General features: G+C 37.7%; 2 protein-coding genes across 7 annotated transcripts in view; one reads left to right on the top strand and one right to left on the bottom strand.

Moving 5' to 3' along the window:
- The window catches only part of TTC39A (tetratricopeptide repeat domain 39A), a 58,835-nt gene extending 50,226 nt beyond the window's left edge, over positions 1–8,609 (top strand). For 5 of the 6 annotated variants that reach the window (XM_034652414.1, XM_034652389.1, XM_034652421.1 and 2 more), the window contains one exon: positions 42–8,609. In XM_034652414.1, coding sequence (XP_034508305.1) covers positions 42–165 — 124 coding nt within the window. In that variant the 3' untranslated portion in view covers positions 166–8,609. The remainder of the gene's footprint in view (positions 1–41) is intronic. The other variant, XR_004623031.1, reaches the window with a different exon arrangement.
- The window catches only part of RNF11 (ring finger protein 11), a 42,449-nt gene continuing 33,706 nt past the window's right edge, over positions 7,610–16,352 (bottom strand). Inside the window, exons 2-3 of the mRNA XM_034652432.1 lie at positions 10,833–11,002; positions 7,610–9,514 (exon numbers count right to left, since the gene is read on the bottom strand). Coding sequence (XP_034508323.1) covers positions 9,343–9,514; positions 10,833–11,002 — 342 coding nt within the window. The 3' untranslated portion in view covers positions 7,610–9,342. The remainder of the gene's footprint in view (positions 9,515–10,832; positions 11,003–16,352) is intronic.

Genomic DNA, 16,352 nt, shown 5'->3' with positions numbered 1-16,352 from the left:
CTAGAGCAGCCCTGTATGTATGATTCTCTGGTCTTTTCCAGGCAAAACTACAAGAATTACTCCATGGAGTCAAGGACACATTTTAGAATCCAGGCAGCCATACTCCAAGCCAAGTCTTCCCTAGAGAATGGCAACAGATCCATGGTCTCATCAGTATCCTTGTAATTTCATGCAGCACTCCCAGGCTGGAAGACAGAGACAGCTGGACAGAGCTCCTGGAAACATTTCAAAAAGTTCCCCTCCCCCTGCCCTGCCTTTGGGGTCCACCGGTGCTCCAGTGGGATGGTTATGACATAGGTATCCATGCAGAAGGGAAGCCAGGATTTTCACCAGTGTGGCCAAGGGCCTTTACCAAGGACAGAGCGGGTGGAGCTCTCTGCCTGCCCTATCACACATACGGGTACTTGTTTTTCACTGTGATGTTTAAAGAGAATGTATGAACAGTTTACATTTTCCTTAGAAATATATTAATGGGATCACAGTTGGCTTTAAAAAAAAAACCAAAAACCACCTGTACATCTTTGTTTTAACCCATACTGATCTGGAGGTAAATCTATATACGATGCTCTCAAAATTCAGCAATGTCTCAGCTTCCAGGGCCAGAAGGACCATAAAGGCTTCTGAGGGCATAGAGGTTGCACACTGACCACCACTACCTTACTACTTACACTTCATTTTCACTCCCTTAGTAACTTTCCAATTTAAAACAAAATCAAATGAAAATTATTTCACTAAAAAGACATGTGAGTCCACCTGTAGAAAAAAAAAAAAATCAATCTTCACCAGTAAGGAATGGGAGTTGCTGAGAGAAGGGGAGCTGTGTGGCCCTTTCTGTGCCAAAACCAAGAAGTTTGTGGGGGTTGGTTCTCAGACACCAGTCTGCATCCTCACTGTACGCCAGACTGAAACTGGGAATAATTCACGAAACAACTCTTCTGTACTTCACTACGAGGTACATTTATTTACTGACAGCTTTTTTCTTAGAATGGTTATTCCTGGCCTGTCGTGTATGTTTTAGATTTCTCAGTTGAGAAAAGAGTTATATAAGTAATAAAACTTATAACACTTAAGAGATCATGCAACATCTATTTCAGTAAAGTATGTGTTGCTTGAATTCTTGAGCAAGGCATAAAGTCTGGATCAGAAGCCATATGGCCCAGGTATGTTTTATTTAGACAACATGATGCCTTAAATGTTTTTAAAATAAGTTAACATTTAAAAATGGGGAGATTTCACAAATAAATCTGGTTTCTGGTCTCTTATTTTAAAACGAAAATCCAATCTGGCAACATTAGGCTCATCCCTATAAGACAACAAGGCAACCATCAGTTGGAGCTGAGTAGAGGCTGCTCTAAACACTTGCATTACCCTTCTGTCCCCTAAAAGCATCTCAATTTTCAAACTCTGGGGCTGTTACAGTGAGAACTCAAGTTCAGTGACCAGACACCAAGCTTACCTAATTCACAAGCTAATGACAGCATACCTCAACTTAACCATTTCCCTGGAGGAAAAAAAATGTACGCAGTAAAAATGTTCATCTGTGAAATGTGACTCCTCAAATACATGACTGCAATTTCTGTGAGGGAGGAACCACAGACAACTTCTCCAATCTTCCAGCATTGCTGGATTTTTAGCAAACACTTCTGAACATCTGCCAGGGACTGGGTAATCTATTAACATCGTCAACTAGCCTTCTGTGACTAACACCGAATGAAGGCATAGGTTTTAAGTAAAGGAAATTCTCATTAGGAAAACAAAGCAGAAAACCCTTCAGGATCCTCTTTTACACTTAGTACCTATCATAGCAGAAATGTTATGAAAAAAAAATCTCATTTTGTTAGAACTAGACACAATAATGTTCTCCACCAAGAGCAAGCCCTCTGCAAGCGTGCTCTCCAAAGCCTGACATCTGGGAGACTAGCCTGTTTCTAGGTGGTTGGGCAGGGCAGGGTAAGAGGAATGACTAGAACCAGGCTGCTGAATGAGGGTAGCCTTTTGTGGTTCCTTCACATACTAGAACTAACACCTACTGCTATATAGAAAAACCAGCACATTGGTCACAGGATACCAAGCACAGCTTGCAAAATTGTAGTTAACAAAAAAACTTTATAAACATTCATTTTAGGCACTTTTATTTTAAAAAAATTTATGTGAGGATGGTTTCCTTGTCAGTGTTATTACTGATTTCCTGCTGGGCTTCATTAATCAGCTAATGTCACCTTACCTCTGTCTGCTGCCATGGCTACAGTCTGGCAGGTAAGAGAAATCAGTGGGTTTTGTCTCCTTTATCCCACCTGCAGCTTGAGATAGTCTATTAAAAACATGTTTGTGAAGTAAGATGAAAATGTCAGGTGTCTAACACCATATCCTTGTGTAGAAGCTTTGAAGGTGAAAATTCTGTCCTGGGCTGCTGCTTCTATCTTATTTGAGCCATTTCTGTTTGTTAATTCTCTAATAGTACAGAGCTTTCCAGCACATATGCCCTGGAGAGGCAACTATCAGGTGGAGAACTCTGGCCTAGAAGTAAGGAGACCTGAATTCTAGTCCCTGCTTTGTTATGAGTTTTCAGAGTGACCTTGGGAAAGTCATGGACCCTTAAAAAATTAGTAATTTGCACTAGATTAAGGTTCTTTCCTTCTGTCAATGGTTCTGATTCTGACTTTTGTCAAGTATATTTTTCAATTTTCATATCCAAAGTGAGATGAGATATATACCCCCCTACCTTTTGCCAAAGCCTTATGTCCCTAAAGCAACTCAACCAGAAATGATAGGCTTTCTCAATCAAAGGCCTCTATAGTATCCCAGCACACTTGGAGAGCAAATAATCTTCATTTGGGGAAAGTCTAAGTCCTATTACACAAAGGAACTCCACCGTTAGTAAGTAGCAACTGTGTAACATGATCTAAACATGCCCTTGGCAAAGTCTACCTCTGCCTCTCACTGGTCACAGGCCTTTGGACTTGGAGGGTGGCTGCCAGCAGTCCGCTGGTCCCTATCAGCTCTCCCATGTGTTGGCAGGATTCCCTACTCCTTATCTCTCAAGTCAGAATGGGAGTGTTTCCAAGACAGCTTTCGTCATTCACAGTAAAAAGTCATAACCTGCAAAGCCAGGACCCTAAAAGGCCAGTGCCAACACAAGACTTGGCTGAGGCCCAGGTGGAAGAGTTCCAGCAACTGAAGAACGGCACCAGGAGGTTTTCAGAAAGCCTCCGCCTGCTGAGTGCTAGCGTCATTAAGAAAAAAATCATCCAGAGAGACTTTTCTCTGGAGATACTCCCAAGTTTATTTCTTCTAAGATGATGAGGACTAGACAGTCTTTTTCTTTGCTTCAAATTTAAAGCCTAACAACAAGCCTTTCAACAACTGCTACCTTACGTCTTCAGCACCATCATAACAAATTCACTAATAAACAAGAGGTGCCTGGATTCTGAAAACCAAACAAAAACGGGAACTTCCCATACACACACACCTCGGATGCAGCTTTCCAAGGTTGGAAAACACCTTTTTCCTCCTGTTAGCACAGCTCTTTTGAAATCTAGTGCAAAAGTTCATCACTGCCCAACAGGTTAAGTCCGCAAACAGGGAACCTCATTTCGGAGCCTGAAAAATCAATTTCTAAATGAGGAACGTATGAATTGCTTCAAGTATATAAAGCCAACTGTTAAGTGACAAAATATAACAGAGCCCTTCCTTTGGGAAGAGAGTTACTACTGGGTGCTAAGGACTTCTAAAAGTCGACATTCTAGTTTTTAATCAGACACATCACAGCTAACACATCACAAATAACTGGATTGGGTTTTATTTTTCCTCATCATTAGCAAATCGTTCAGAACACCAGATACCATATGCTCTGGGTGGAAAAATAATAGCTAATATTAAGTGCTCACTATTTACCTGTCGCTAGTCTGTACACTTTACATGTAGGTAATTCTCATAATCACCCTATTACAGATAAGAAAACTGAGACACAGGTTAAATAACTTGCCTAATGGCACACAGCTATTATGCAGCAGAAAGATTTAAAGCCAGGCAGCCAAATTTTAAAGCCCATGCTTTGCTGAACTGCTGGTCAAACTGTAAATTTCAGTTTAAAGTTGGCTCTGACTTATATTAACCTCTGGGCCACTACTGAGGATGAAAAAGTTACTGGCTAATAGTTCAAACACCAGAAATCCTTGGCTTGGAACACACGGAGCATTTTGTCTGTGTGGCATGGTTCTGGAATTGGCAGAATGCAGCCTATTTCAATACCTCTAGAATGGACAGTGCTAGAGGCGAATCTCAATGTCTTTTCGATAGCATAATCCAGGCTTCCCAATTTAAACAATGTCTAAGACTTGCTTTTGGATCCTAAATGACAGGGTGAACTATGATGAGGCCTCCAAGAAAAGCTGGGCTCATTACTTTTGCAAAGCCAACCAAAGCTTACAAGCATTCAGAGTTCACCACTAGGACCAGACTCTTGAGGAAAACCCTCAGTTACCTTTTCCAACTTCTTTTTCTCAGGGACAAGAAATCTGGAGCCTAGAAGCACTGATGTTATAGAAGGGGCCCAAACCATACATGTGCTGCTCCTCCTTTGATCACAATCAATCTGAGATGCTTAAAGTCTATACCTTATTGATAATGGTGCTTCATTCATACGCAGAGAAAAAAAACTTTCTGTGGAGGCATCCAAAGATGACTAAGTCTTCCAGTGGACAGTAACTTTTCTCAAGGAAAAAAAAATGTAAAGGACAGTTAGTCTCTTCTAAAGTTGCCTTGAAAACTTTATGAAAACAGTAAATGGTTTTAGTCTGTCAGCAACATTAATCAGATGGATCCAGCTGTTGTCCTGAGCTAATGCCTATTGCCCAGGGTGATAAAGCAGACAAGAACAATGTGGACAACATGCAGATAAATCCAAATCCCTTTGTACAGTTTCGCTGAAGGTCCTAACAAAAATATTATGGATCAGGAAATGGGTTGTAAAGGGACTTGTGGATTTTCCATTTCCTTGCTAAAGAACAAGGAAATAGCTAAAGGTAAAATGGATAAGTGAAGTCTGGATACTCGTATCTGGACAATCAACCTCTGAATAATCAATGAGCACCCAATCGTGCTGTTATTTTTTTAACTACTACTATATAATTTATAAAAGGACTGGGTAGAATCAAGTGGGCTAATCTTTATTGTGTGGGATGTTTTTAGACCCAAAGGCTCTCAGAAAACAAATTACAAAGTATATTTTAAGTTAATATTGCCAAAATACATGTGCCTAACCCAGTTATTAACATCTGTATGTCATTTTAATATAAACCTTAAAGTGTTGTAATGTTACTCCTAGGAGCTTTATTAAAAGGGTTTCTTTTTCTCTAGTAAAAATACTTTATGTGCAGAGCTAATAAATAGCCTAGTTAACTTTCCTAAATACATAAAATTAACTTACTGTATCTTTCAAACCACTTAGAAAAGGTACTATTTTAAGATGTTTATATTATACAATCAAACATTTACAGTTACTCCATTAAATCCTTATGTTTCACTTGAATTACCACACATGAAAGCCATAAATCTGAATTGTGAGCATTAAACCACTGCCTAACCATAGGCAAATACATGTTTTCACCTACAGAACTGAGGGAAAAAAAATTTTCAGAGACCACTTTTAATGGCTCTCAGGAAAATTTCATCTAATAGTAGTAGGTCAAACAGTAACTACATCCAATGCAACAATGAAAATTTAATAGTTGGGCATTTTTACTCTACACCTTTTTTATTTAACAAGCATTTATTAGTAAGAACCTAGGTTGTGTGTACATCTTTAAGGAAAATAATGTATTTAAAGAAATGAATGGGTAGATCCAATCTTAACAGGCAGGCTAGCCTATACTTATGGATTCATTTCTGAAGTGAACAAGAACACAGCCCTCATGGGGGCACCTGGGTGGTTCAACCGTTAAGCATCTGCCTTCGGCTCAGGTCATGATCCCAGCATCCTGGGATCGAGTCCTGCATCAGGCTCCCTGCTTGGCGGGATGCCTGCTTCTCCCTCTCCCACTCCCCTTGCTTGTGGCCCCTCTCTCGCTGTCTCTGTCAAATAAATAAACCAAATTTAAAAAAAAGAAAAAACCATAGCCTTCATGAATAGAAGAGGCATGAAATTGATGGAAATGAGACCTCAATGGCCAAATATTTAGGAACTGAGACTTAGAAGGAAGAAATTAGAAGGAATTCAACTAAGTCCCCAAAGGGTTAATATAACACAGTCAGGAAAAAAACGGTTCAGGACGCTGATGGCTCTTATGCCCATACTTCCCATGATGGAGACATCCTTATGGCCTGTGTCTTAGGGAAGTGTAGTTGAGTGTAAGATTAGAGCAGGGGAGCTGCATAGAAGGTACAGAAGGAAGGATTATAAACTATCTTCTCTGACTTTCTCCCATCCAGAAAAGAGTAGATGATCTTTACATTCAGTGAGTAAATTTAAAAGTACTTGAGGAGATACTAACCAATCCAACTTTTCTCATGTCCACTAATTTCAAAATTAAAGGCTTACAAAATTAGTTGAGGTTACTACAGTGGCTGCAAGTGCAATCAGTTGGCTCTGAGAAACTGACTGCTAGGCATTGCCTTTAAGCAGAGGTAACCACCAAACTGCGTACATTTCTGAATCATTCTGAAGAAACTTACCTCATTTACTGTTTACCATTTCAGTCTCAGAAGTACAGGCAGGTCTGCTTTTGACTCTTGTCATTCCTTTTTTAAAATGCATGCTTCCTTATGACGAAGCTCTGTATGCAAAGAATGTTAACACAATGCTCACTGTATTCTGTAAAATCTTATTGGCTTATATTACACAGGGGACACCAACAGTAGGGGGAATCTTCTCCTGGTTGAAGAAAGTCCTATAAAGGACACTCAGAAAATTGAAAAGGTTTTTGTGAATCAAAGTATTTCAACTTGCTGGGTTTACACTTAAAAGATTCTTTTACTTTTTCATGGTCAGGCTTTTCAGATATTTCAAATCCTATAGCCAATCTTGAACACATCTTGCCCAAATCTAAAAGTTGCACCTATTATTTGGCTTCAGAAAATGTGAAGCTATTAAGCTTCTAAATTTATCATTAGATAGTATTAAATGCCACACCATAAAAAATCTTCCCAAAAAGTTTATAGACCTAGAGATTAAATTTATACACTGTTTTAAATTTATACACCAATTTAAAGAAAGGATTAGATAATCTGGGGAATATTCTTACATAATCAACTCTTAACTGTAGCCCTTTACAACTGTATTATAACTTTATTTAACTTAGTTAAAAGCCAAAACTGATAGTTCTTAACATGGTATATGGAAATCAAAATTAAAGAATACAAAGTACCTTTAAAAATTTCAGCTCAATACTAGTTCCTTCAATATTATTGCCAAACTTCTGTGAAAGAAGCCTTGCAATAAAGACTAACAGCAACATTAGATGATTTTTTTTTTAATTTCACTTACCAATTTTAACAATCTAGAAAAAAAGGAAAGTCTGATTATAATACTTGATGACACAGACATCATGGATAAGTAGAAAACACAAGGATAAAAAAAGTAATATCACTGAAAACATTGCACAACTTCAGGTTTTCCTCCAAATTTGCTTTATGTGGATATAAATTAATGAACAAGAACTTAAGCAAGATACATGTAACAATTTAACAGAACCTGATAGTCTAATTTTCAATTTTTCTCAAATTCATCTTTAAGTATTTCCATCATGGGGCTCATAGGAAAATTAACCAACATATGGATACTACAGTCTAGTGTCAAATCTTTAAGAAGTATTTGTGACATACTGAATTCCTCTACAACGCAATTATGAAGAACCCTCAAGATACTCGTGTTTCGTATGTAGAAAAGTGTTAGAGTCAAATACTCAACTCAATATAAGAAGCATTTCTGATGTTAGAGATTAAGATTGCTTCTCCTTCTGCTAATGAATGATTCTTAGCTGTAATATCACTGAGCTGAACAAATAAGTCACCTTTGAGTACATAAGGAAAAATAAACACATGCTAAATGGATAAAACATTACAAACTACATCTTTACTAGACCATCTCTACCTCTAACACTTCAGAAGCTTAGAGATTCAGAGTGCTCCTACATTAACTGCAAGGAAAAGATAAAGGAGAAATTCCCTCTTTGAGATCACAACTATGAAGTCATGTGGTTATACAAATTCTGCATTTGTGTGCAAAACATGAAGTATGTTTATCTTAATTCTCCCTGCTTAGACTTGTCAGTCAGCCAGCAGGACTTTCCTTTCCAAGAAACAGAGACTGAGATGTGTTTAATATAACTTCAATAACCTCAGCACTACAATAATAAGAGATGCAGTATCCTTTTGCTATGGTTCAAGACAATAAGGGAAGGAGGTCACAAGAATAAATCAAAACTGTTACAACTGAGCAACTTTTCTCAGTTTCACCATGGTGCCACTTTCATTTTACATAAGCATGGTGGCATAATTCAAGCTCAATAAATCAGAAATCTTAATATTTAAAATTTACCTTGACTTTTAATCATTACCATATTAACAACCAAAATAATTAGATAAAACACATAGGAGAGGGTAATAGTAAACCTCACTTTACTAGAGTTGGTTTCTTGACATTAACTCAATTTTTATAGAAAAGGGATAGTGCATCTCAGTTTGCTTACAAGCTAGGAGATCACTTTGAATTCTGCATTTCCTAACTGCAAACAGATATAGCACTTATAACAGGTTATAAATAAACTGGTTTTCAAGCATAGAGCCAGCCCCAACGATAATAATACACTATTTAAAAAGACCTAAGGCAATGAATTCCATTTCCAATGGAAAAAAAGAACTGTGCAAACAAGCTTAAAACTACTTTTTTTGTGCCAGTGTTATAAAATGTAGCTTTTAATAAAACCTTGACCCAAATGCCAGCAACTTCAGAAAAGAATTTGGGTGGGGGGAAAAAAGAGTTATTTCATTTAGGAAAAACATCCACTATCTTTTTCCTAATCTTCAACACACACAATTTAAACATATACAGCTGCTGTAACACTTTACACAATTCCTATGTACTGGAGCATAACAAGATCTAAATACAATTATATTTTTTAAACACTGGGTCAAGGCTTTACATAAAAATACCATCCTACTTTTCCCCCTAAGTTTCTAAAATATCACGTATTTTTTTCCCCAACATCTGCAGCCATTCATGAATTTTTAGGAAACTTTTGTGCATGATCTTAATTCCTAATCCCTGGCTCTTTGGGCTCAGTGACAAAAGATCAAAACCACCAAAAATGATGGTTCACTTGAAGTCAGACCAGAGACCCTGGCTCAATTAGTCTCGTAGGACGAAAGCAGTGCTGCATCAACTGGCTCCATGCAAGAGGGGCACGTGAAGGATCTCATCAACCAGTCATCTATACAGTCCAGGTGATAGATGTGCATGCACGGCAGAAATCGAATCGGGTCCCCATAAACAAAGTCCATCATACAGATAACACACCTGTTGGGGGCGAGGGAGAGAAATCAGAAAGCATTTTTAGAGAAGTGATCTTATCCCATTTCAATCCTATTACAAAGACCGTGGTTAATCTGAACAGATGAAAATGCTTGCCTGTCATCCTACTACCAAAGCATGCAAACTGATTTTTTTCCTAATGGGCATTAATCCACCGACAATTTCTTATTTTGATCCCCTGGAAATTTGTGGGAGTTTGAGAGCTATCAACTGAGCAAAGAGAAATGGACCACATGGGGATCAGGTCCATTCCTAGAACTGCACTTGCAAAACAGCTACATATTATAGAAGATAACCGAAGAAGAATGTGATGCTTCAGGTAGGAAGCCATCAGATTAACTTTGTTTATGTGAACTCAGTTTTTAGTGTAAGCCCAGGAGTAAGACAGTTTTCATTTTAGTAACCGTATGTTTAAAAACCACCACTAATTTCAGCCTACTTACTGGGCTGCTGTAGCTAAAGATCTCTTTATTAAATCTAGTTTCAAGTTCACTGAATTCTACAGTTTTAAGAAGCAACCCAATGCCATAATATTTCAGAAGTCAGTATTCAGGACAAGTTATTATCTTGAGTATTAGCACTAAATGGTGCTGTGGCTCAAATAGCCAGTCATCAACATAGTAAATTAGATTATGTCTTTGTTGGCAAGACCATTCTCAACCTAAAAGGAGAATGTCTTCATTAGCAATTCTCAGACAATAATGAACTCTTAGGACAAAAACTTCCCAGAAGTAAAATTTGATATTCAATTCATCAGGCTTAATAAAATTCTTCAAATTAAAAATAGGTTTAAGATTTTCCTCATCACTAAAATTCCTTAACAATTTTAATGGCTGCATAATCTACCAGAGTATTCCTATACCACAATCTACTTAACTATAGTTCTACTCTAAATAAAACCATGGTGAATATCTTTGCGTATAAAGCGCCGAGAGTTGGAGTGAGATACACATTTTAGGATAGATCTCTGTCTCAAAGGTGTTGACCTGAGAAGGTCCTTGACATATTGCCAAGTTGCTTTCCCAGCTGACAAGGCCACCTGCACACCCGTGCAGGTGAATCTTTGTTAACTGACATCAACTGTCATCCAAATGGACACAGACAACATATAAAATGGTCAAAATTCACAGCACTTCTTAGCTACTTTTTTGTAATGAAAATTCTTAATTGCTGCTATCTCAACATTCTCTTGCATTAACTGATTATATTAAATACCCAACTTCTAAAATGCAGGAGAATATTTTTCAAAAGCAAATCTCTGGAGACAGACCTTTGAAGCATGTACAAATTTCTTAAAACTTACTCCCGGATCTTTTTTTCTGATCCATCCCTTCCAGGGTCATACACTCCTTTAGGCAGATGTTGTATAAGGCCTATTCTTTGAGCTATCCTAATTTGCTCCTCTTCAGTCAGCTGAGTTGCTAGGCGAGTCTGACTAGGTGTTGGATGGTAAACCGGAACTGGAACTTGTTCCTAAATTTTAAAAAACAGAGAAAATGATTATTTTTTAAACATCTGTTTTCTGGGGGTAATGTTTTCCTTGTTTCTTCTTTTTTTGGCTTAGTGAGTGGGAGGGGACTTTGGAGAGGTAGGTAGGGCTGGTGTGCAGTAATATGGGACTGTTTTATTCTGCCTTAACTTTAGCATACCTGACCAAGTTTTAAAGGATAAAAACAGGGGCGCCAGGGTGGCTCAGTCGGTTTAAGAGTCTGCTTTCAGCTCAGGTCATGATCCCAGGATCCTGGGATCAAGCCCTGCATTGGGCTCCTTGCTCAGAGGGAAACTGCTTCCCCCTCTCCCTCTGTCCCCAACTCATGCTTGCTCTCTCAAATAAATAAAAATCTTAAAAATAAATAAAAGATGAAAACACAATCTTCACTGAAAAACTCGCATGGTATGTTGTGTGAAGTATTTCCACATGAAGGCCACATATCCAATATATTGTTCCTGATATACAAATATGGTAATTTATCGATTTGTATATCAGGAACAATACATAATAATTAATAAAATGGTTTGTATTCAATATTCTCCGTAGTCTGTATTCTGTATTCACTGGAGCTTTGTAGTCTCAGTACACCATTATTTACATTAAAACTGGTCATCATAGACTCTTATTTGTGACCTTTTCCCATATAGACAACAACCTTAACCTGGGTATTATCACAATAAACTCTTTGTAAAATTCCTTTTAAGCTTTTGGATACATATTTGGATATGACAACTGAGCCAAATGAGGCCACCCTTCCTCCCAAATGGAAAACATAAGTTTTTAGGGAATGTAAATAACCTCCATAATCATCCAGAACACCAACTGAAGCTGCTTTGAACTAATGGCTTTTGTGTTCAAAAATAATTGAGAGCACCCGTAATGAGAAACTTTATAAGGGCTCAAGCATAAATATCCTTTCCAAAGAGAAATTTTAGGGGGAAGTCTCATATATAAATTAGGCTCAGATACTGAATATTTAATTCAAGGAAAATAAGACTTCTCCATCAGGTCTCCTAACATACCACTATGTCCCTTTAAACTAGTCTTATTCGTAAACACTCCTTTTTTGACAGTTTATCAAAGGCAGAATATTAGACTTTAAATATTCCTATATAAATATATAATGGACTACTACTCAGCCATCAAAAAACTGAAATCTTGCCATTTGCAACAACGTGGATGGAACTAGAGTGTATTATGCTAAGTGAAATAAAACAATCAGAGAAAGACAATTATATGCTCTCACTCATATGTGGAATTTAAGAAACAAAGCAAGAGTGATGAGCAGTGGGTGTTATATACAACTAATGAATTGCTGAACACTACAAAAACTAATGATGTACTGTATGTTGGCTAATTGAACATAAAAAAAATGAATTCTGAAATTTAAAAAAAAGAAACAAAAGTGAGGATCATAGGGGAAGGGAGAGGAAAAAACAAGACAAAATCAGAGAGGGAGACAAACCAAAAGACACTTAATCATTGGGAAAAAACTGAGGGTTGCTGATGAGGAGGGGGGAAGGGGTGGGGTAACTAGGTGATGAACATTAAGGAGGCATGTGATGTAATGAGCACTGGGTATTATATAAGACTGATGGATAACTGAACTCTACCTCTGAAACTAATAATACACTATGTTAATTAACTGAAAAAGGACTTTAAATATTCCTTTTCTGAGATTTAGAACAAATGTTTAATTAAAAATCTCAAAACCCAGTAAACCTTTATCAAATAATCAAGAGTATATCTTCTGGTACAAAAAAATGCCAGTAGTTAAGTCTCATGTTTTCTGAACTTCCAACATCATAATGGTTACCGAAGTACTTTCATACTTCTACCCCATTATGTGAATGCTTGTCAGAACTATATGGTACATCTAAATAAATACTCATTTAGTGCATATTACATGGAAAGGTGACACCATAATATTAAAAGTATGGCTCTTGGACCAGGATAAACTTGGCTCAAGTCAAGTCTCTACCACCTAACAGAGTAATCTTGTTTAAGTTATTTAACCCATCCGGGATTAGATTCTACCTTATAGGGCTGGCTATAAGACTTAAATGAGGAATAGTCAACCCTGAAGTGGCAGGAAGTTAAATAAGTGTAGGTATTATAACCATTAATATTGCATTCAAAGAGGTATTATCTATTGTTGCAGGCAAACTCTAAATTCCATGCTTTTCCATCTTACTGTCTTTGCCCTTGCTTTTCCTCCTACCTTTCCCTGCAGTCCACTGGTCCAAATTATACCTTATCCAGCAGGTTGCTGACATGAAATGAAGCCTTCCCCAATCCTCCTCTCTACCACCCAATACTGACAGTCTCTAGCCTCAGCTTAATTACATAGGTGTTGTCTATAACCTATACAAGAAACAGGAATATTATACAGAATACAGTGAAACTTCAGTTAACCCATGCAGTCAAATGAAAAAAAGACTGTCAATTCTTCTAGCTTTCCCAGAAAAGGTTAAGTACCAAACTGACTATTTCTCTAGTACAACTTGAAAGCTTTCTTTTAGCCCTGTGTATCTATAGCACTATCAGCACAGGTGATTTTTGCTTTTAGACAGTTTTTTTAAATGCATATTTTCTTTTAAAAGAGCTTGGTACATAAAAAAGTTCAGTTTGTAGCTCAAATTCAGAATCTGTTACATGCAACATGTATATTAAAACCCTAGTTTATGCACTAGAAAAATAACTGTTCTGCAGGCTTTATAGCACATGTAAGAGTTATATGACCCTTTGGTCATTAATGATCATACATATGACTGTTCCATCTTTGATTTAAACACCTCTTCAAGGTTTTTAACCTAGTAAACTTTCAATGTAGAAAAGTTTCATGGTTAAGTGAAAAAACTCTGCAACTTACTAGCTGTTAAGACCCTGTACATATGGCACCTGGCTGGTTCAGCCGGTAGAGCATGTGGCTCTTGATCTTGGGTGGTGAGGTCAAGCCCCATGTTGAACCTACTCTAAATAAATAGAATATTTAAAAAGACTCTCACCATGTTTTTTTAACCTCTCTGAGCCTCAGTTTCTTCATGTGTAAAGTACCAGGACCACTGTAAGAATAAAATGGGAAGTGTAAGTCTTGTTCCTGGTACAAGATACACATAAAAAAAGTTCATTAAGGGGCGCTTGGGTGGCTCAGTCGGTTAAGTGTCTAACTCTTGATTTTGGCTCAGGTCATGATCTCAGGGTTATGAGACTCTGCTTGTCCCTCTCTCTCTGCTCCCCCATCCCTCATCATACTCTCTCTCTCAAAATCTTAAAGACAAAAAAAAAAAAAGCTCATTAAATAAATGTTAGCTATTATTGCAGTTCTACTATTATATGACTATGGAACAACATCCCAATATTTAAGAAATGGATTGAATTTATAATTTTACATGTCAATTATACCTCAACAAAGCTGAAATTGAAACAAAATTTAGTTTAAAAAAAAAAAAAAGAAATGGATTGTACTATGCAGAGGTAGGTGTAAGTTTTCAAAAATGAATCTTAGAATTCATCCAAGACCAACTCTCTCATTTTATAGGCCTAAGCTTGCCTACAGCCTATGTGTAATTACTGACAATATCACAATCAGAACTTAGGTCTCCCTTTTAAGTCAGTAATTTCTACTATAACATTCCTGGTTGCCAGATAGCAAGGAGACTCTGCAAGTTAAATGATTTGGCTTGTGTCCATTTACATTACTTTGAAGAACAGTACAATGAAATGACATTTTAAGAAAGCCACAAAATAAGGTGTATCTCATAAATGGTTCTATAAAGGTTTTTCATCTGTGATAAAAAAGTTTTATAATTTCAGTAACTGCTAGAATTTAAGAATTTCAAAGAATATCAAATTCATCTTAAATTGCCCCCGTAAAACAGACTCTATAACCAATAGAAAAATAAACTCCAAAGTCTAATCATTACTTCCTGTCTGTCCTTTGATCGAAACTCCTGAGGGCTACTTCAGGTAGTTAGTTCTTAACTAAGGTGAGAGGTCAAATTCTGCTGCTTCTAGTTTCTCCTTACACTCACTTTGGGATTTCTGTTCTCTGGTATCACTTTCTTAAACTACCTGGTTTAAAAAGGTAACATGGCCTACTAATCCAATGGGTTTTTTCAGCAACAGAACTATCTTGTTCATAATAATCTTATTTATAATTACAATATTTAAAACTGAGCTACTATAGTGGAATGGGGCTGGAATGGAATGTGAACTAGGAGGGATGAGGATCCCCATTCCACCCCTCTACCTAGGGCATGTTTGCAGAATCACAGAAATCAATGGAACACGGTTTTGAAAACACTGCTATCCAAGAATATGGGATTTTTAATCTAAAATATGAAAAGACTGGAGTCTGTTACTATGATCATCTTTAGTAGTCTCTTAATATCTTTGAATAAAGATAATACCACTTTAGAGGGTGATGATGCAATCATAAGATAACAACAAAGAGCATTATAAATGTCACCATCTCTAAGTTATTCCAACCATTTGTTTTCTCCCCATCAATGACTCTGGTTTGCAGACTTTAAGCTAACGGCTATTGTCCCTGGCTCTCTGGCTTGTCCCGGAATACAAATTCTTTGACCTCTGTTATGACTCCTGCTAGGTCAGAGTTTCTCAACCCTCAGATTACCATTTCCAGGCTAGGCTACCCTCCTGACTCTTAGTCCAGCTGATTAGTCTTTGGCACAAGATGACACATATGAAGTCACACTGGAAAAACTGCTATAAGACTATGGATAATAAGGGTCTCCAAAATCCTTGAACATATCTACTACAAACAAAAAGGAATTAAGTTTTAAATTGTTTTAGAAGTAATTATCTCCGACACAGATCAGAGTCTGGTAAGATCTCCCTACACATGTATAGCTCCTTGTCATCCTTTCTATTCAGGGGAGACATATTTAACAGAGGAAACCTTCTCCATTACCTAGAATCATTGAACCTTTCCTTTATCCCTAACCACAGATAAAAAATTATTTCAAGGTAGGGAGGTTAAGATGGTGGAGGAGTAGGGGACACCTTTTTCAGCCGGTCCCCTGAGTTGAGCTGGATAGGTACCAGACCAGCAGGAATATCCACGGAATCAGCCTGAGACGCAGGAAGATACATCTGGATCTCTACAAATGAACATCTCCAGCGCTGAGTATCGAGGTACGAAGCGGGGAGCCGTGAAACCGCGCACAGATATCGGAAGCTAAACAGAAGGGGGAGGGAGCCGCCGTGTCAGGGCGCCGGGAAGCGGTAGCCACCTGCAAGGGGGAGTGGACAGACCGCGGACCCGCACGCTTGAGACAGCAGGCTGAGAAGGGAGCTCCGGGAGCG

The sequence above is a fragment of the Ailuropoda melanoleuca genome, chromosome 2, assembly GCF_002007445.2.
Source record: "Ailuropoda melanoleuca isolate Jingjing chromosome 2, ASM200744v2, whole genome shotgun sequence".
NCBI classification, from domain to species: domain Eukaryota; kingdom Metazoa; phylum Chordata; class Mammalia; order Carnivora; family Ursidae; genus Ailuropoda; species Ailuropoda melanoleuca.
This window is presented reverse-complemented; position numbering and strand designations above follow the sequence as displayed.